We start from the raw sequence: 21,017 nt of genomic DNA, 5'->3' as shown, positions 1-21,017 counted from the left end.
TATAGGTGCTCAGCAGTGAGCGTTAATCGGAATTTATAATTAAATCTTGCGTCATCAATCACACTCTGAAGTTTCAACGACAGCAGTGGTAGACGGCTGCCTGCATCTTGCCTGCATTCGTTATGATCCGTCTTTTACGTCCATTTAATTCAGTTCATCAATCCAGGTGGTGCCCTTTTGGCCTTTTGCAGGAAAAGAAATGGCCCGTTCCGTGGCGGTAGCTGTTTACGAGCTTTACACAGACACGGACATTACACCCAGGGTATATAGATTACACCATGGGTATCCCGGTAGCCGATATCATTCGTGAGTCACAATGAAACATGCAATTTTGCAGTAGCGTAAAATATTGTTACATGTAGGCACGTGTGTTGTGTGTGATATGTTGCGACAAATGAAGTGAATACGTGATTGAACTCGGAATGATTTTGCAATAAATATGCTGATAAGGGAATGACACATCTGCGCAGAAAAAAATATCAAGCGCAGTATTGTCCTACTTTACACAAAAGGAATAGGATCCATCTCAAAGACATTGCTCATCGCTGTGATTGGGTTCCGTACCCATCAGACTGTAAGTAAACGTATGCATGCCTCATTTTCAGAGCCTGCACCCTGGCTTTCGACTTGCGTTACGCAAAAAACAACACTTCATTTAAAGGGTCGTCATATTCAGCACAATTTAGATTCAATGTGCGCACAAATAAAGCACACATTTCTGAACAGCGACACCTAAATGTACGTCATATTCGCCTTAACGGCTGATTCGTGATTGATGGCGACAGTCTAATTAATTTCCCAGACTGATTCTGCTTCGTAATTCATCAAACCGAAGACGACTGGCAAAGTAGCACGTCAGTTAATCCCACATCAGTCCTGCACAATCGCGACGCAAAATGATCAATGCAAAATGATTGATAAAAGGTCACAGGTCACAGGGTCATCAACTACGTCAGTCAGGTAGGCGGGCGAAATCATGTGCACCAGCTAAACGGCTGTGTCATTATAATTCCCTTACATGTCATGAATGCATACGTAAGAAAACGTTAGCCTTTATAGACGCGAAATACTAGAGGAAGTAAGCTTCAGTAGGTACACTGGACAGTAGTCGAATATACACCGGAAATATCTCTGCATTTTATTCCTTCGTTTTGCACAGTTCGAAATGTCATCTTGCCATTTTACAATGACATGCCATTGCTAATTGACAAGGCAATACCCGATGAATCGTTCAGTTTGCAATTGATCGCTAGACGCTCCCTACTGCTACAGTTCGAACACGGCACTACGATTCCTCGGTACCACTATCCATGTCTGAAAACCATTAAAGCGTCGAGTAATCAGCCCCAGATCATTGAGGAGAGTTATTGCCGGCACCGAAACTGCTACCACATTCCTGTGCATGACACAGTATATTTCCGGCATGCAGGTTCAATTAGTAAGAGCGAATTCTCCACCGGTTAGTACGTGGCTTCCTGGCTATTGATTTTGTTGGTTGATTGTTACTAAAATGCTTCGCTCATTTCGTAAAATCCGTCTGGTCTGGGTAGACTGCACCGCCGAACACCCGAGCTCGGCGGGACAGTCTACCTCCCAGGCCGGCGAACGGGCGGCCGCTCGTGGCCGGTGAATTCGGGATTATGACGGATGACGGGCGACCGTTAACGTCAATATCCTGAGGGTTTCAACTTCCACTTATCCAAAAATCGATTTCCACCGTATGAGGCGGAATATAATCGCAGCGGAAATCAGGTCACCGATCGTCCCGTCCCATTGACTCAATAGCCGGAGTGACACTGAACCACTCTCAATTTCAAATCAGCTACTTTTGTTCTGTGTCGGCACTATAACAGTCACAATTGATCACACAGGTATGTATTATCCCACACAGGGGCGACTAGCATCGGTTGAGTACACGCAGGGACACAGCTCACCAATAAACACGGAAGACGTTTTTCATGTCTGCACACCGCCGCACTGTCTCAGGTGGCCCGGCCAGGCCGCTCTGAGAAAACGTTACCGTTGCTACCCGATTTAACGCATGAAAAACTGCTACACATAAATAGCAGCGATAAGAGAGAAAAACCGCAAAAATATCGAAAGATCAATGTCGCTAATCACTCGTATGACTAGAAAACATGACTGTGTGTGGCCGCAAAACCAGGACACCGAGATTCTATTACACAAAATACAATAACGATGTAGTTCTGTTCAGCCATATCAGCATCAACCGGATGAGTTCTGATTTTTAGCAGGTGTATGTCACCTATAGCAAACGAGTTAGGTTCAAGCATATCACATCAAACATGTTATGAGAACACATTTCATAAAAACGCCTCAGGTGACTAATAACTGAAATAAAGAACAAACGACTATGATACTGAGAACACAGAAATTGTGTCACTGCCACCAGAACCATTATTAGTTTCCATTGCGACTGGCTACCCAGTACCCAGTACACACGTCGGCCCGTAGCCCACATATGCAGAAATCTACCGACGTCCAGCGACAAAGAAGACCAATAATTCTATTACCGGTCCGCGTGACGGCAAACACGCGACACGGGATAACACATGGAAGGCTGCGGGGCGCAGCGCGAGATACTGGGGGATACAACAGAGCAGATGTGACCATGTGCTAGCCTGTCACCTTAATGTTGCTGGTGTAACCATATCTAGAGCAGGGGCCAGGGACAGTTGGGCCTGTATATGTATGTAAGTACGTACGCAGGGCCAATAGTCGGCTGAGTATTATCTACCGCAGTTTGGAAGGATACATCACGATTGACAGAGAACACATCAGTGTTCTGAGGTCGGGTATACGACTGGTGCTCTACTGTTATGGGTCTGATTAACGCCAATAAGCGGACAAATACGAACAACAGAGGCAAGCTCGTAAATGGTTTAGTTCCGGGACTAAATCACTGAACACGCCAACACGACTCATCACTCGATCATACACTACACTCGAATTAACGCCACGATCCTACCGCATTTACTGAGACAATTAACTGTAAATCGATGTGTCTCTTCCTTCATTGACTAGAAGTTAGTACAAGCCACTGACTAGTTCTAAGCTCTTACAACAGGGCACAAACAACATCGAATCACAAGTAGGGTAGTGCGTCGACGAGTAGCAAGCGCGACCCCGGCTATCGGGAGCGCAGCTATAAGTGCCAACATGGGGAGGGTAGGGACTCACGAGCGATACAAGAGTGCTAGGAAGATCACGACATCTGACAAGGTTAGCATGAGGCTAACTGGGAGCTACAAAAGGATATAAGTCTGAATGGATGCCAGCCCAGCCAGCAGACGGCCGTCTACACATACACGGAGACGCAGTAGGCCGATAGACTCGGGAAAGAGTTACCAGTGTGCGTCAGCAGCCTGGTCGCACGACCATCAACGGATACGAGTTGAGAGGCAATAGACGCATGAGGTCGCTGACACTGCCACTTTGACCCTGTATTGATGTGCATCACTGCCATGGCTAGGGGACAAGGACGCTAACAAGTCCTTCAGTCTGTCATTGCAAGGACAATACATCCATTTTTGAGTCAAGAGTTGTGAACTGAGCGCCAGTTCTATCGAATTACAATCGTACGGGTCAAATTTTGAGCATTATCTGTTCTCTGAGCGTTTGCTCAGGGATCGGAAAAGCTGTAGACGTGCACAAAAACAATGTGACAGACAATCCGACCTTCCACGTTACTTTTTGGCATCTTTCTTCAAAGTCGAAAAAGATCAGTCAAGGTTATTGATAAGCTCGCAGTCTGGCTGTAGTAGCGCAGTATTCATTAACCTATTCATAGCGTACATCGCTATAACTATTGTGAGAAGTTAATTTACTCCCCATTATCTTCGAGCAGAGCCCTACAAAGCTGGCTCGTGCTCCTACGCCACTCCAGGCCCGGCCCTCCACCTTTGATCTTTTGTTCAAACTGCTGCCTGATGTCGGAGCCACTACAAAGCATTGAAACTTTTCCAGATGATTATAAACAAGGTCGTCCTTGACACAAAATCCAAAGGCATAGCTGCGCACTCAGTTATAAGCATCGTTGGAAGAGGATATGTGTGTGAACATTTGAGACATAGCGATGTTTTTAGCAGCCTCGTCTCATTTTAGGCAAGGATTCGATGTCAAGGAATGACTAAGGTACTAAACCCTTAGCCTAGTCTTTCGAAAAACCTTCATCTGAGTCGGTTTCGGTGACAACGGACCACGAACCCATGTAGCTTGATCGCTCGACTGCGCCCACCAGCCACTCACACTACATCTTTCACTGGGCTCCCCGCGGTGGGTCAGTCCGAATCGGACGCCCACCTGACGTTCTGACGTGGCGGCGTGCGCTGACGTGACGTGGCGACGTGACATGGACACGTCCTTTGTCTGAGTTGGGCGGGGTTGGTCTCAGATCAGCCACACGGCCGGCTGGTCTGAATCCTCCCCCGCCACCGAATCTCAGGAGCGGCGGCTGCGGACGAAAGAAGAGTAAGTGTTACCGAGCGTTACATGGTACGCCTTACAAGGGCGCACCACACACCAGAATCGATCAGGAGGGAGGACGAACCGTGACGCCAGAACATGATAATTCAGCTGCATTAAGATTTACGGTAACAATACAGCCCAGCATAATCGGGTGTAGTAGCCAACCCCACAACCACCCAGTGTGAAACAAAGTGAAAACACTGAAATTCGTTTCGATGATGATACGTATGACTGGAGCAGGAATGTCTGGTACCTGAGACTGCGGTAGGGCGGCGCGGTAGGGCGGAGCGGCGGTACCCACCTAAGACTGCGGTACCCACCTCAGACTGTGGTAGGGCGGTGCGGTAGGGCGGCGCGGTAGGGCGGCGGTACCCACCTGAGACTACGGAAGGGCGGCGGTACCCACCTCAGACTGTGGTAGGGCGGTGCGGTAGGGCGGTGCGGTAGGGCGGTGCGGTAGGGCGGAGCGGTAGGGCGGTAGTACCCACCTGAGACTGCGGTAGGGCGGCGGTACCCACCTCAGACTGTGATAGGGCGGTGCGGTAGGGCGGAGCGGTGGGGCGGTAGTACCCACCTGAGACTGCAGTAGAGCGGCGGTAGATACCCACCTGAGACTGCGGTAGGGCGGCGGCTGTCGCTGCGCGTGCCGCTCACTGTCCGGTGTAGCCGGTACACTGTCCGCCCCCCCCCTCCCCGCGGTACGTACCTCAGACTGCGGTAGGGCGGCGGCTGTCGCTGCGCGTGCCGCTCGCTGTCCGGTGTAGCCGGCACACTGTCCTCCGGAGACAGCGGCTCCCTGTACGGAGTCAGGCGCGGGGACACGTCCCTCAGCAGACTGGCCTCGCGGCGCGAGGACGGCTCGTACTCGCTCTGCTCGGCCAGTCGCGGGGAGACGTCTCTCAGTGCGGCGCGGCGCAGCGTGCTCGTCTGGGAGCGCGGCAGAGAGACGCCGCGCGGCAGAGAGCTCGAGCCGCCCGGGTACTGCACCATCTGAATCTCGGCAGGACGGCGTCTGGCGGGGAGAGAGGGGGAGAATTAGGGGAGGCAAGGCCATTGACTGCGGGAATGGCGTTATATTGGGAAGCCGATGTCTCATTGTTGGGAGGAGGGACATCTAACAGACCGCAGTTACCCAAACGGTGATGGTTTTTGAACAGCTTAAAAGTTATCAGCCAGACATCATGAGCCCCCACAGTTATGAATTCGGGTAAAAACAGTTTTATCACGCGAATAGCGGAACCATATGGTGTCGAATGCAGTCAGCCAAGAGGATACAGATTGCCTTTTGCAAGACTGGGAAAACTTGGCCACATTATTTCTAGATACTCATTAGTAGTTTGTTAGGTGTTGGTCACTCTGGCATTATTCAGTTGTTATTAAAAAAGCGCAAAAAACACGAACATACAATACAAACAACAGGGTATGTCAGTCTTGCACGCTAAATTGGTTAGTCGGTAAAAATTGCGTGTCAGGAATCCTTGTGATGGCAGCACTGCAAATAACCTAGAGGTCAGCACACACCACGCCACACAGCATTAGCAGACTCCAGACTCCACAGCAATCACCAGTTTCGCTCTGACACGCTGTTATGAACACACACGGGGCCGGGGGACTGGCCGTCTCACCTCACAAACACCGAGAACACGTTATCGAAAAACTCGCCGTCACTATCCGTCTCACTGAAATCGGGTCAACGGTTAGGATTTCAATGGCGTTCGGTCACAGGAAATACGCGGATTTAAACGGGCAATACCTCTCACATTATTGGCACAGAGAGCAGAGACAACCTTTCAGTGTGGTGTGAACCTGCTGCATTCTACGCTCTAGTCACGCCATGTACGCCCACATCTGACGCCCACATCTGACCCTTTCCCAAGCCTTATTTGGCTCCCCTAATCCCTATCAACTACACCTCGATGGACCCTAATACAGACCCCGACCAGTGCCCTTCCCCTCCCTCCCCTCTCTCCCTCCCGCTCGACTCACAGGTGCTCTCCCTGGCAGCACATGATGCACGTCAGTGTGGCACAGAGAAGCAGCGCCACCAGCAGCGGGATGCCGATGGTGGTCAGAAAGTCGGACACGTAGCTGCGCGCCGGCACCGCCACGCGCGCCGGCAGAGGCAGCACGTCGGCCAGGGAGGGCGGGGGAGGCGGCGGCGCGGCGGTCGGGGCCGGCTCGTCCACCAGCAGAGCCAGCTCGCCGCTCTCAAACTGAGGAGGAGGGAAAGGAAGGGGGCGGTGACAAAGATGCAGACAGAGTTTGTGGAATAGATGCGGCGTTAGAGCGGTAGTAGCTTCCTGGGTAGGAAGAAACTAATGCAACGTACGTTTACACCATCTGACGGGAAAGCTAATTCTTCGATCGATGCCTGGTTCAAGACCGGGTCAATAAATGTTATTTTGGTGAAGAAAAATCAAAATATCTGTCCATATCCTTCGGTTAAAACCACCTGTCCACGGAGGAGAGAAATTGGGCATAGGGCTCAAATAGGCATATCACACAGCCCCCTAGCGCACTTACCAACTTAAACTGGCACCAGTCCATCTTAAAATCCCGCTCGCGGAAGTGCCTCTCAAACTTGCTGCGTTTGAAATTTCTGGGGCAGGGCACGCGTGCCCAGAGCGGGCGCACCTCCTGCTGCAGGAACCGCAGCTGGGGTGAGAAGGGCGCGCCGCTGGCCAGTCGCAGCAGTGTACCCAGGTGGGCGCCCGGCCGGGGAGCCACCGGGCCCGGGTCAGCCACCGACAGCCAGGTCAGACGCACGTCGGCACCGGCCGCCGGCCACAGCACCTGAAGGTCAGGGAGGTCAGGTCACAGACAGCTAGAGCCGTAATCCGTAATCCGTAATCGCCACGCCATATGTGGAAGGCTTTTGATGTCAATACATACTATACATACACAGTACACACATACATAGAGCCCACTGGTCAGGGCGGGTCAGGTCAAATCAGGACTCAGATCTGAGATCAGACCAAGACGTCATATCGGATAGCATCATCTCATGGGGCGCACGTTTGCAACTATGTATGCAAGCGACTGTTCGTATCCTACCTGTTGAAATATCTCCTGTAGTTTCTCAATGTTGGATGCGTTTCTCGGTTGTTTGCGGCTCGAGGATCCGCCGCTCGAGTCGAACAGCAGGTCCACCGGGTCCATGTTGTTGATTTTCAGCTGCACCTCGTGACGCAGCGACTCTGGGGACCACCAGTCGCCAGAACGTGGTCACTCTCAGCGGTCAGTACACGCAGATACTGACGGCAGCTACCAGGAATTCACGAACTGAAAATAATTACTGCTTCATCGAGCATAAAGACTATATTGACGACCAGACAGCGAAAGAAAGCGTAGGAAACAGTTCAAACATACCAGTGTACAGCGCAGTATTCTGAGCATCCCTGTGTAGTGAGAAACCTTACGATTTTGAGCATCATTTAGTGACCTCGGTCCCCGAGTAGCGTGAGTGTCCCTCCGAGTCCCACCATTCACCCTGTGCCCGTGCCGACCCCGTGGCGCCACGTACCGGCGCTGTCTGACACCAGCACGTGCACCTCCCGCCGCGAGGTCTGGTACGTGCGGAGATTGGTCACGATAATCTCCAACTGAAACGGAGACAGACGGCTGTGAATGTAATGCAATCGGTGGTAATAACATAACACGTGATGATGATGATGAATTGGGGTTTTTGGGCGCCCGGACTACAGTGGTCATCGGCGCTCCTCGATAACATAACACGTGGCATCGGTTTTTAAGTTAGCTGATGTTAACCAAGAACGAAGGATAAGGTGCTACAGAGCGAGCAATAGATTAATCTCAATCCACCATCCCAGTTACAGAACGACCGCCGGACGGGTCACGGGGTCACTGACCCTGAACTCGTCCAGGTGCGGGGGCGGCACTCCGTACACCACGCCGCAGCGCAGCTGCTCGCTGTAACCGTATGACAGCCAGTCGGGCAGGTCGGGCGCGCCGAGCAGACTCGGCGAGAACCGCAGCGTGTCGTTCGCGCCTGGGTGAGGAAAAACGGTGAGAGGGGGAGGGGAGAGTCACTAGTCAGTGACAGCATGAGGGGAGTCAGTGAGAGCCTGAGGGGAGGGGCAGCCAGCAAGGCCAGTGATGTGCTGAGAAAACACTAGCCACACACTTGCACATGTAAAATTGGTCATACCTAGAAGCTTAGAAACAATGTAACACTACAGGATGCTTACTAGCTGGCACTCATAGTGTTCTGTTCCTGATGAAATTCTCCATGGAATCTCATGATGACGCAACAATGTGATGGGATATTGAAGTGTGAACCACAAAGTAATGATGTATAATAGGTAGGTTGATCCTGAGGCTGCTGAACCCAGGAATTAGGAGCTGGAGAGTGCAGACATGTGGCCGTGCCACTCAGAAGGAGGACTCACGGTTATCAGCAGCCCCAGAGAGAAGACTGGAGTTCAGTATAATGCTGAATACTTCTCCATGCTTGGCAAGCACAGTGGTGTGGTCTAGGGATTCTTGCAGCTCCTCACACTGAACAGCTGCTGCCAGCCACAGCAATGCTGCCAGCAGCTTCATCATGGCCAATGCTGCGAAAAGGATACAAATGTGGGAGCTTTTATAATGCCCAGTCAAATTGTACCTAGATGTGCAACTAAAAAAGGAAAACCAATCAATGAAATACCTTGGTCTTGTCTATCCCATAACTCAGTTGCTAGAGCTCCAGACTTGTGGTGGCAAAAGCCTGGCCTGGGTCTAAAATTCACTAGTGCCAGATTAAGACTTTAAGCAGTCAGTGGGCTGAGCTGCAGTAGTTGAACCCGGTTGAAGCAGTCAGCGCCCAGTGAGGCCTGGACCAGCCACAGCAGTTGAATCCAGTTGGGTCTGGGTGGGACAGCATCTAACTGATGGGTGAAATTGACTTTCACTTTGGTATCTGAATCCTTCTGTTAGTCAGAACTGTCCTTTTGGATGGTAGAAGTGTGAGTCATAGACTGCACAGGAAACTTAATACCTACCTTGAATAAGGGTCATTTTAAAGCAGGACAAATTGTTATAAATAGGGGAAAATTGGGGTATGCAATGTCTGCCCTACAATTACCAAAATTGATAGGATAAGACGGACGCCAGTCTGCAAAACGTGGCAGGCTTCGACGAGATCTCGTCGGGGCAGACACCACAGGTTGGGGCAGAAATAGGGGCAGGTTTCAGGAAGATTGGGGCAGAAACAGGAAAATCTGGTGCAGAAGTTAAAAAATTGACACAGAAGTGATTTTCTCAGCTTCTCACTGCTTCCTACATCATTATATTGTTACATTATTTGCATCATTAGGGGCAGTAATTGGGCTGCCCCTGGACTCAGCATTCTGATTCGGGGCAGGATTTTGTCTGCCCCGAAAATCTTGTCGAGCTCCCTGCCATGTTTTGCAGACTGGGACGGACGCCGGTGAAAACAGGGCGCCGCAGGGCATAGTAGTCATGTGATATTTGGAACTTCTCCCTCTCCGTGAGCCTTGTATTTGTATTGTATTTGTATTTACATTTAAGAGCGATCCACATACAAAGTGCGTGGCGATTACTGCTCAGAATCCGTATCCGCGGTTGCTAATCTAATCATTCAAAACAGTTGCACATTCACTCACGTCAAAACTAGGACAAAACACTCTCAGGACAGCCTCATCGCTTTTACCCACCCCTATCCTATTGGTCAGCGACGATGTGCTGATTCATCGTCCACGATTGCGGCTTTAACAGCGCGGGCGAAGCGGGCGGGAGGCAGCTGCGACAGGTGAGGTGGCAGGCTGTTCAGCAGAGCTGCAGCTCGATAGCCAAACCGCCGCTTGCCCGTTTCCAGCCGTGGACGGGGAAGATGGAAGAAGTGATCTTGTCTGGATGGTCTCTCGCGGATAGCGCTATTAGCGACGAACAGGGCTGCTAGTTGCTCAGGTTCACGACGCTGTATGACCTTGTGTGCGATGACAAGGGTGTGGAAATCGGACATACCGCGCGGGGACAACCACCCGAGTTTTGTTCGCAGGTCGGAGACATGGTCAAATTTACGGCGGCCGAAAATAACTCTAGCGGCGAAGTTAAGAATTTTTTGGAGTCGATCGAAATTTTTTTGGGACCCATTACCATAAACTGAAAGGCAGTACTGGATACGCGATACAACGAGTGCCGTCACGAGCGTTCGAATGATGCCATCTGGGAGACAGTGGCGCCCATGTGAAAGACCAATCAACAGTCCCGTACACCGGCGGCAGAGTTCAGAGACGTGTGCGTCCCATGACATAGTGCTGTCCAAAGTGACGCCAAGGTTCCCGACTTGTGCGCACGGTTGCAACGCTGCGTTGCGGAATGGTACTCTAAAGTCTGGTAATTTACGAAGATTTTGACGAGTGCCAAATACAATAAGCTGTGTTTTACTTGCGTTCACTTTGAGGGCGTTAGCGCAAAACCAGTCGTTGAGAGACGCGAGCGAGTCCTCCATGCGCGAGATGAGAACTTCGAGGTCCCGAGCTGGACCGCTAACCAATACTTGAGTGTCATCGGCATACTGAAACACTTTTGCGTCGCCCGCGTATAGCGATAAGTTGTTAGAGAAAATGGTGAAAAGAAGCGGCCCTAACGCAGAGCCCTGGAAGACACCCATGGCATTAGAAAGAGGCCTAGACAGCACTCTACGTCCGGATACATCTTTCAAAGACACGCTCTGAGTGTGTCCATGTAGATAGGCGGCGAACCAGGAAATTTCAATGCCGTGTAACATCAGTTTTTGCATCAGAAGATCGTGGTCAATCACGTCGAAACATTTACTGAGATCGAGAAGGCATAGCATTGACAAATCCCCCCTATCAGTGGCGGCCAGGATGTGTTCAGTGACAGACAGCAACGCGGTTTCCGTGGAGTGCCGGGGGCGGAAGCCGTGCTGGGAGGATGCCAGAAGGTGATTATGGGAGAGGTAGGCGTAGAGCTGCTGATGGACAATGCGTTCAACTACTTTCATGATTACAGGAACTAGGGAAATGGGTCGGAAGTTTGCGGGGTCTGAAGGGTTACCAGACTTGAACAGAGGGTGAACTGTGGAATGTTTCCATGAATCGGGGATGTCAGATTGGATTAAGCAGGTATTGATAATATGCAGGATGACAGCACCAATAGCGGGGAATCCGAATTTCAGCATGCGGACACACACGTTATCGGAGCCGCAGGCACTCGAGTTACGCATGCTGAAAATAATCCGCTCGAGCTCCCCCAGTGTTATCTCACGAAGTTGAAAACTGCATGCGCCGACACGGGTGAGACGCACATCCAAATCGGTGGGAGTGTTTTGGGCTCGGATCTCGTCAGCGACACGAGGACCGACAGATACAAAAAATGAATTTAAATCATCGGCAGATAGATCGGGCTGGATGTCTGGGCCGTCCTTCTTCGCGGCTACCACTGACCTGATGCACTGCCAAACTTTGTTGGGGCCCCGCTCCCCAATTTCCCTCCGTATCTCTATTCGCCTGTCTCGACGCACTGCCGCCCGGACTGAGCGGTTTAGGTCTCTGTATTCGCTCGAGTTGCGGCCTAGATGGCGAAGCGCAGCGCGACGTTGAGACATGAGGTTACGGGTGGCGGCGGAGACGGGAGGAGCGGTCGGGTTACGGATAGACACACGCTTGATTGGGGCATGGGCATCAAAAACAGGTACGAAGAACGACAAGAAAGCATGCCACTTGTCACTGACAGTTTCGGCAGAGAAGACATAATCCCAGTCGACATCGAGTAAGTCGTGATACAGTGCAGGGTGATCTAGGCGCTTAAAAGAGCGAGATGAGATAACGGCGGGCTTTTGACGCACTTTCGGCACATTGACAATCACGTCGATGATTTTATGGGGACTGAAGTGACAATAATTAACGCTGGTGTCACACACAAGTTCGCGTTTGTTAACAATACATACATCCAATAGAGAGCCGGAGGTAAAAGTTGGATTTGTTACTAGTTGATCTAAAGAATAATTCGATAAGAAGCTGATCAGATGTTGAGACGCGCGGAAATTCGGCCCCTTCAATAGGTCACAGTTGAGGTCCCCGCAGAGAACGAACGGAACTCTGGGGTAATCGATGAGGACCCGCTGCAGCTGGGCCTCGAGGTCCGTGAAGTCGGCGAGCAGGGCAGCCTCAGAGTGTCGGGGTGGCCGATAAAGGGAGCAGATGATTATCTGTTGGCCCTTGTCCAGCTTCAGCAGCGCCCACTGCGACTCCAGCTTGCTTTCGGAGCTCCCGCTGCCGGGGATCTTCAGTGTCATTGACGTCAAACTGTTTTTAGTGATGATGGCTACGCCGCCATAACCGCTGCCATCTGTGCGGTCCACACGACTGAGCGAGTAGCCCGGAATGACCAGGAGGCGTTTCGGGGTAGACGGACGTAGCCAGGTCTCGGAAAGCACCATTACGTCGTAGTTGCGGCGAGCGAGTTCGCAGGTCAGCTCTTGAAGTTTGGGTTTGATACTTTGAATATTTAGGGCGCCGATCAGCAATTTGGGCGGGTCGGTCGGCCGGCTGGACTGGAGAGTCCTCGATGCGGGGCGGGGTCCACATGCCGCTTCCGCAGGGCTGAGGGGGCGTGATCGATTAAGACAGCGGATGAGATACGCGGGAAGACTGCGCCGGATAGTCTCGGCTAGTTCACGAGTGGTGTCGTTGCTTAGTCGGTCACGCACCGCCATCAGATGTGCCCGGTCGTATGCACGTCTGGCAGATTCAGCAGTGTGATCGTCCCGTCGGTGGTCGCTGGCCGGTGTTTGGCACTCTACACGGCGAGACCCGTTCGGGGCCCCAGTGCCGGAAGCAGTCAGCTGTCCGCTGCTCCCATGTCCCCTCGCACGCCGAGCGCGCCAGCCCGCGCGGCGGCCGCGCCGAGCGGGCCGCCGGGGCAGGGGGGAAGGGTCGGCCGGCATTGTTCGTTTAGCCGGCTACCGGCGTCTCAGGCGCCGGCCGGTCCCGGTAGGGGCAGGCCCATGTCGTCCCCTATCTCCCTGTGTGTCCAAGTGCACAGATGACGTCACACGAAGGGGCGGAGTCGGGGGCGGAGCCTGGCGCAACGGCCGCCATATTTGAATTTGTTTTATTAGAATGTATTCTATATTTTGGGTTTCAGTCAATTGTTATCGATAGTTTTATGAACGGTTAGCTGTAATATAAGTGATTTATCAAGAAAAAACACATATTCTGCTTGCAATTTCGATTTAAGTACGACCCGCGCCTAGATTCGAACGCACGATCTTTGGATTACGGCGCAAGCATCCTAACCACTACACTACCGCGGCAGCGTGGCGGCCGGCGGATGGGAGGCGGCGGAGGCATGGGGGCTTTTTTACGCATTTTTGGAAAAACTAATGGGTTTAGTGAAAAACGCTTCTTAGATAATTCGAAGAAAAATGTCTTGGCTTTCCGATGATGCACTTAGTTTTGTGCTAGCTTTAGCAGAGTTTGTTCTACAGCGCTTCAAAAATCGCCCATTTGCATAGGGCTTAAACGGGACTTTAGGACTTGCCCCCAGATGACGTCACGAGCTGACGTCACGATCAGGTAGAATCGCCGGACGACCCTACCTGGTATATAGGGCCTTGGGTAGGGGTTGGTCGCCATGACAACCGAGGACGGTTGGCAGAGGGCGGAGAAGTCGTTAAAAGCATCCGCGTCGGAAAGGAAATAGTCCTGCAGATATCTACATGCTAAGCGTCATGTGGGAATTTCACGAAACTTGATCAAATCGCCCCAAGCGCCCTGTTTTCACTGTCGTCCAATAAGACCACAGCTCACACTGAGTCATTATGTGGCCCTGAGTGGCCCCAATGGTATTGCTATAGACTGACTCCGCTGCACTAAAAAATGAAAAATGCTTTCCTGGAAATAATGGAAGTGACATCTTCAGCATGGCTCAGTAGTGGGTATTTGTTTATTACTGTTCAATTTGCAAACCACTAGGTACCAAAGAGCTGTTTGAGTTCAGTGGTTACCGAAAGAAACATGGCAAGTCGAATCGAAAGCTTAGCTAACAGTTCTCACCTTTTTATTATGCCGACAGTATGCTTATATACATATATATGTGATTTAATATCAGATTAATGCATCACCGTCTTTTAATCTAGCCAATTTTAGCCTATATGCGTGCTAAATTTGTTTATAATTCTGTATAAACAATAGTTAACACGCAGAGTGTCGTCTGCTTGGCGCTTTTGTCTTTTTCGTCTAAGAAACATTGCTGCCAAATCAAAATGCAAATATCCCAATATTTGCTATTTCCCCAGTTTTGAGCGGTTAGTAGCGACTTTTTGGAAATTGTGCGCAAAGTGGTCTGCCGATCGAAAAGACGGGCGTCGTCCTCCGCCATGTTGCGTTTGAATTGTGATTGCTGTTGAAGACCGTTGGCGCTGACGCATTTCGAAAATCGAACTTAGTGTTTTTATTTTTTGTACGTTTGGCCTGTTGATTGGGCTGGTATTGCGCGTAAGTTTTATATTTATCTTTTCTGCATTTCGGCTATGACACATTGAACCGGGGTCCGGGAACAACAGACCGGACCGGCGACCCCCCATGGCCATGCAAGTGTAAACCAATTCCAAATTTAGGAATAAATCGTTTCCTGTGACTTCCCTCTAAGTCTCTAACATGACTGCAAGATCTAACAGTGCTGATTTTTCTAAGCTGTCGATTCGGGAATCTATAATGCGTTCTTATTTTTCAGGTCAAGATGGCTGGTGACGGTCAGAGGTTTTGCCTAAAATGGAACGACTTCAGAAACAGTGTAACCTCAGTGTTTGAGGATCTCAGAAAAGATGGAGAATTGGTTGACATCACACTCTGCTGTGAGGGGAAGAAGGTCAAGGCACACAGAATGATGCTGTCTGCGTGCAGTCCATACTTCCGTGATCTTCTCAAGGTGAAACTGACTGTCATTTGTTTAGTGGAATGGGGGATGAATGGTCCTATGGCTGATGCATTAGTTTTGCCCTTTTCAATTGATCAAAAATACCTGTATTTAATATGCATATTTTAAATACCTATGCCTGAGTCATGTCCCGACTGGAAAAAATGCACGCTTTCGTCGAGAACTCGAGCGTAGTTGGGCGTTTGCGCCGAAAATTTTCGGCGTACTTCGGCGTAAATCGACGGCTTGCGCCGAAATTTTCGGCGTACTTCGGCGTAAATCGCGAAAAAAAAACGTCCGGGAGTGGCACCAACCCCCCCTCGGCCGGCGAGGGTTAAATGTCTTCGGGAGTTAAACATCTTAAATATCACTTATCTTGTCTCGTGTTCGTCTCAGGGTATTTAAGTCATGTTCAGTGAACCTGATTGCGACTCTCCCACGGCGGGAACAGTTCACCGATCCAGAGTGAGGTTATGGATTGTCGGATCCCCTAGTTCAGATAACGTATGCTATCGTGTGCGTATTGACCGTTGTGATTCCTGTATTTCCGGCGTGTGGTTTGTGAGCGGACGCTGGCAATCGGTCCCGCGTGGCCTGGTATCTGCCCGATCCCATCGGCCGTGCTTGCACCACGCCTGTTGAAGGCCCCGTCAGGCGTCAGTCACCGGCTGGGCACTACTGCTGATCAGAGCCGGGCAACAAAATAAAGGTTACGTTATGGAACATGCCAGTGAGTTTGTGAGTCAGGAGATTTTGTGATAGCGAACCCTGGTGCTCGGTCCCGCATGGCCTGCTGTGTCTTTTGTCTGCCCGATCCCGTCGACCGTGCCAACAACCGTCTGTAGACAGAAGTCACTGGAAGACAGTCACACACACACGCCAGCCTCCCCCCCCCCCCTCGACGAAAAGTGCGTGGCTACAGCCTGCAGCCATCAGTAAGCCTTGAAAATTTTCGGCGCATGAAGCATGGCTTGGTAAAATAATTTCGGCGCATAAACCCTTGCGCCGAAATTTCGGCGCATCACCTCCGCCGAGAACTTCAGCGTAGTGGAGGCATTTTTTCCAGTCGGGAGTCATGTCACATTTTAAGGATTAAAATTTAAAAATGTCATCTAGCATATGAGGTTATTTATTTTAAACTTATTCCAAAATATTACCTAAAACTTCAAACCTTTTTACATTTCAGCACTTGCCTGATTTCTGATCTCTAGTCTTATTTACACTTAACTCTTGACCAGGTCCTACTTAGCATTGATATGATAGACCAAGCAGACATAAATCAGTGTCCTAACAGTTTTATTTTTTCAGGAAAATCCCTGTCAGCACCCAGTGTTCTTTCTGAAGGACACGACCTTCAGTGACCTGAGGGCTGTGATTGAGTTTGTGTACAATGGCGAGGTGAATGTCACCCAGACTCAGCTCAGCAGCTTCCTCAAGACTGCTGAGATGCTCCAAGTCAGGGGGCTCACTGGAGATGAGGATAAGGTCAGTCATTATAAGTGTGTGCTGCTATTTTTTATTTACACATGTTTATTTGTGTCTTTTATTTCATTTTTATTTTGAGTTTGAATATCTTCCCTGCATAGTTCTTTGCACAAAGTGCTAAATACCATGTCAAAGCTGGATATTGAAAGTCTAATTGACATGGCATGTGTTGTTTTAACACTTGCTTTGATATTTGGTTGTCTTCACTCAGCTGGCTGACATCTAATCATTTGCTTCCCACAGGAGTCTGTGCCGGTGCCGGCTTCTCCTCGCGCCCAGCCGCGGCCCTCGCCGGCGGCGGCTCCGCGGACGTTCCCCCGCCCCTCCCCGGCGCCGGTGTCCCGTCCTCCGCCGGCGGCCGTCCGCCGACCGATGGCGCCGGCCGCCCCACCGCCCCCACCGCCACCGGCACCGGCACCGCCCATCAACAGCTCCGCGGCGGCGGCGGCACGGACCGCGGCGCCGCCGCCCGAGTCGCCGCCCGTCTCACCGGCCACCAAGCGGCGCCGCGTCCACTCTGGCTCCGGCTCGGGCAGTAACGACGGTCTGGAGACCTCGGCGGCGGCGTCACCGGCCCCCACCACCCCGTCCGGCTCCGACACCGCCCCGCCGCCCGCCGAGGAGCCTGGAGAGCAGCTCAGGATGAGCTACCCGCACGGCGGCCAGGTCAAGGTGGAGAAGATCGACATAGACATTGCGGATGATGATGAGGACGATATGGCGGCGCTCGGACAGGTGGTGGACTATGAGGAGGGGTACGACTCGAACCAGTCGCTCGGCGCCGTGCCTGTCCCCGACCCCGGCCAAGGTGAGCGGATGGCGGTGATGGCGCCGGATATGAACTGCAAATGTGGGCGCAGCCCGCAGGGGACTTGAGCTGTGCAGTGGTTATGATTTATTTTGAATATTTTCTTCTTCTTTTTTAATATCACTGACATTCTATCAGTTTTGTTGAAATGCATTTAACTCAAATTTCTTTTTTCAAATTTCTTGTTTTCTTGCTTTGCTTTGATGTCATGCTGTGGAGCTTCAAGTGCCAACAATATTTGACCGCTGATCTCTTTCTGACCTCTCCGCATCTCTCGACAGTGAGCGAGATGCTGGCGGCAGCGGGACCCTCCTCGGACGGCGGCGCAGGCTCTATGACAGGTGGGTGCCACTGCCGGCTGGCCAGGGGTGTGAGGCACGCTGTCTGCTGAGAGGGTCTCTGGTTAGGGCTGCCCTTTATCGATATCGAACCATGAGGCGCTGAAATTTACATGGGATACTGCACGGGTAAAGGCTGAAGACGTTCCAGGGTCGGATACCGGATGCTGATAGGAATAAATTCAGGATATGTGCCGGTAATAAACAGCTATCACTGGTTTTGCTCATCCCCTGTCTGTCATTGGCGTTTTAGACAGCGTGAATTGCCGGAATATACTACAGCCTTTTGCGACCTGATACCAGCTAAACTAGCTGGCATCCAGTGAAACCACGAAAACAATCCCAAGTTAGTGAATTAGAAGTCGTGAAAAATGGTACATTCAGTTTAGGATATGATGCCCCTTTGTGATAGTTGTGCTGAAAACTATATCACTTTTGGAATAAGTTTCTAAGGGTAGCGGTAGGATGACACATGCATCATAAATCAAAATTGTCTGAAAGTGGGTAGGCGTACCCTGCATCTTTTGATTTCACGCTACTAGGCAACAACAAACGGAATGTTGTCTTCGGTCACCAAAAGTTTTACCAATGGCAATGTATCCCAGCAGAAAGATAATTAGTCGGTTGTGCTTGACTACGTGACAAAGGGACAACGCAAGTTTTGTGTCCTTTGCCGTTCCTTGCGCTTTTCAATTTGGAAGCTTTGTTGTCCAACTGAGAAAAAAATGATAAGTAAAAAAATCAATTTGCAGCCAACCGTATTTCTACAGATACTCTTCACAAACAATGCAATACTGGGGGCTTTGTGGCCGGTTTATAAAAAGCATTCAGTTGTAGCCGGTCCGGTAGCTCAGTCTGTAGAGCGTTGGACTCCGGGTGGTGAGAGCACCCGTTCCCGGTTATAATAGTCCGGGCTCGAAGCGCGACGGACGCTTGACGTTTATGAGCCTCAGTCCTGACAGGTATGGTCGCGGTTGGTGGCAGGCCGTAGCCAGGCGAAGTCAGTGCGCTATCGAAGGGTAGAGGGCAGGGCCAACGCAACAAACTTCGCTTAGTGGGGGCTCTTTCCTTGTAAATCCTTCCATTGAAAAGGTTCGGACAAAATTTAGGTATACAAAAAAGTATTTGTGCGCGATTGAAACAAATTAGGTAGGTTTAGAGACCTTCTAGATAAAGCCTCTCATAAACCATGATTGAACGCCGTCTTCTGGCCATGTTATCGTGAGTCTTTTTGTTCTTACTAAAAAAAAAAATAAGGCTCTGGCCTACTGGCTTTGGTAAACACATAGATTTGTCCGAAAAGAAGAAAGGAAATTCATTTTTAATAGTTGTGTTTGTGAGAGGTTTTGTCCCAGCAGACAGTGTCTCTCCATCCCTATATATTATGTGTGTGTATGTGTTGTGTCTGTGTGTACTGTGTTGCTTTGGTTAAGATCGCTCCGGACTCGTCATACTTTCTCAGTGTTTAACGTAACGGTAACGTTATCTTTAACGTAACGGTATCAACGTATAGTCCTGTCCGTCAGAGATGCCTAAATGAGCGTTCAATGTCAGCACATTGATAGTCCAAGTTTTCGCGTGGTAACATACTTGCCGAGGACCTCTAAAATGCAAATTTCATTCAGCTCTTTTGGTTTGTTTGAGCGTGGTTTTATTCCACGTTTGTCTACTGCAGTATGCTGCGATGCTCCATTGCGATTCCCGCAAATGTTGCGTGCAATATCTGCGGAAAACCTTATTGATACTTGCTGACAATGAGCGCTCGGTTTCGCCTTCTCTTGCATTTTGCCAATTGTCAATTTTAAGTGTCGCGTGCCTTAAAACTTATCAACATCAAAAGTATCTCACTAAAATCAAAATTGTGTAGGCAAAATTTAAGGCTAGGATCCCCTGCCAAATTGTGTAGGTACAATGTAAAATGAACATCAAAATTTGTCATGCAAAATTCACAAATGTCAAAGCATATTGAATGCGCAGGATGGTGGAAGGCAAAATTTAAGGCTAGGGCACCGACAAAATTCTAATAAAGTAAAACACCAAAATTACTGGTAAATCCACACAAGCGACTACAGTCCGAGACAGTTTGTGGCAGTAGGTATGTGCGCGGCTCGCTTCTGTGTCGCGTTCCGTGAGCGAGGGTGGGGTCGTGGGGAGGGGAGTGGAGCGAGCGATGGGCGGCCCGCCCACCGAGCTCGCCCGCGCGCCAGGAGGCGCCTGCCGTCGTCTCGTCTCTCCGCCACGCGCCGCCGCCGCCGGCGCGGTCCGTGCGGGCCTGCCGGCCCTCTGCTGCTCTCAGGTGAGGCTCGCTGCGCGCTCCTACCTGGGACTGGCGATTCACGTCTGTCAGACTCGAGAGGAGAGGATAACTGTGTGGAATTTGGTGTAATTCTGTCTGTTAGATGATCTTCAGACTTCAGCCAGTCAAATTTTCGAGAAAATTGTGTAGCAAAAGATTTTCGAGTGAATGAGGTAATAAGCGCCTCCGGTTATTTATCAAATTCTCTTGCGTGATTTACGTTTCCGATGATCATATCGTTTTTTTTCCAATAAAAATTGGTAATCACTGTTATGCATATTTTCAACTCTTTCCACTATCTTTTTTTTGGCAAACAAAACATTCGTGAGTTTCCTGGTGCCAATAAAAAATCTGTAACCACTTTTTATTACAAGACACGTAAAATTGTAAGTTAATTTGTTATCTTTGGATTTCGAATCTGACAACAGTGAAACGCCAGTCCCAGGAAACCATCCTTTGAAATTAAATGCATACAAGGAGACCCTCATCAAGCCTTAACGAAAACGAACAAAACTCAGCTGATCGCATATCACATTTTTATCCACATGAAAACTGCAGTGCGCGACCTTATTGAGAAGCTGAAAACACTACAAACAGAATCACAGCGTCAGCGTCACCCCTTCGATCGATGACCAAACGATGCACACTAAGGTGGGGATAGGTAGGAACCGATATGTCTCCCTGGCGACCAAAC

General features: G+C 50.3%; 2 protein-coding genes across 33 annotated transcripts in view; one reads left to right on the top strand and one right to left on the bottom strand.

Moving 5' to 3' along the window:
* Window positions 1-1,859: 1,859 nt before the first annotated feature.
* LOC122393185 (alpha-sarcoglycan-like) lies at window positions 1,860-14,667 on the bottom strand. 4 transcript variants are annotated; one of them, XM_043389000.1, is made up of 10 exons: window positions 14,535-14,667; window positions 8,898-9,062; window positions 8,358-8,497; window positions 8,012-8,090; window positions 7,543-7,685; window positions 7,012-7,281; window positions 6,475-6,701; window positions 6,114-6,167; window positions 5,195-5,500; window positions 1,860-4,474 (listed from the first exon to the last, which is right to left on the bottom strand). In XM_043389000.1, the coding sequence occupies exons 2-10, from the start codon at window positions 9,052-9,054 to the stop codon at window positions 4,462-4,464; spliced, it is 1,389 nt and encodes a 462-aa protein (XP_043244935.1). In that variant the 5' UTR covers window positions 9,055-9,062; window positions 14,535-14,667; the 3' UTR covers window positions 1,860-4,461. The 4 variants fall into 4 exon arrangements, with proteins under 4 accessions (XP_043244935.1, XP_043244936.1, XP_043244939.1 ...); XM_043389001.1 differs by lacking the exon at window positions 14,535-14,667 and adding an exon at window positions 10,167-10,193; XM_043389004.1 differs by lacking the exon at window positions 6,114-6,167.
* Window positions 14,668-14,794: 127 nt separating this feature from the next.
* LOC122393183 (longitudinals lacking protein, isoforms A/B/D/L-like) overlaps window positions 14,795-21,017 on the top strand; it is a 67,855-nt gene continuing 61,632 nt past the window's right edge. For 9 of the 29 annotated variants that reach the window (XR_006258649.1, XM_043388997.1, XM_043388986.1 and 6 more), the window contains exons 1-5: window positions 14,879-14,975; window positions 15,214-15,408; window positions 16,705-16,881; window positions 17,125-17,689; window positions 17,971-18,030. Coding sequence is in view for 28 of the 29 variants with exons in the window: in XM_043388997.1 (XP_043244932.1) it covers window positions 15,220-15,408; window positions 16,705-16,881; window positions 17,125-17,689; window positions 17,971-18,030 (991 nt within the window). In the remaining variant the exon portion in view is untranslated. Of the gene's footprint in view, window positions 14,976-15,213; window positions 15,409-16,704; window positions 16,882-17,124; window positions 17,690-17,970; window positions 18,031-21,017 lie in introns of all 29 variants that reach the window. The other 20 variants (XM_043388989.1, XM_043388996.1, XM_043388993.1 and 17 more) reach the window with 12 other exon arrangements.

The sequence above is a fragment of the Amphibalanus amphitrite genome, unplaced genomic scaffold (genome assembly GCF_019059575.1).
Source record: "Amphibalanus amphitrite isolate SeventyFive unplaced genomic scaffold, NRLGWU_Aamphi_draft 000521F_arrow, whole genome shotgun sequence".
NCBI lineage: Eukaryota > Metazoa > Arthropoda > Thecostraca > Balanomorpha > Balanidae > Amphibalanus > Amphibalanus amphitrite.
Note: the sequence above shows the minus strand (reverse complement) of the source record. Positions and strands in the feature narration are given on the sequence as shown.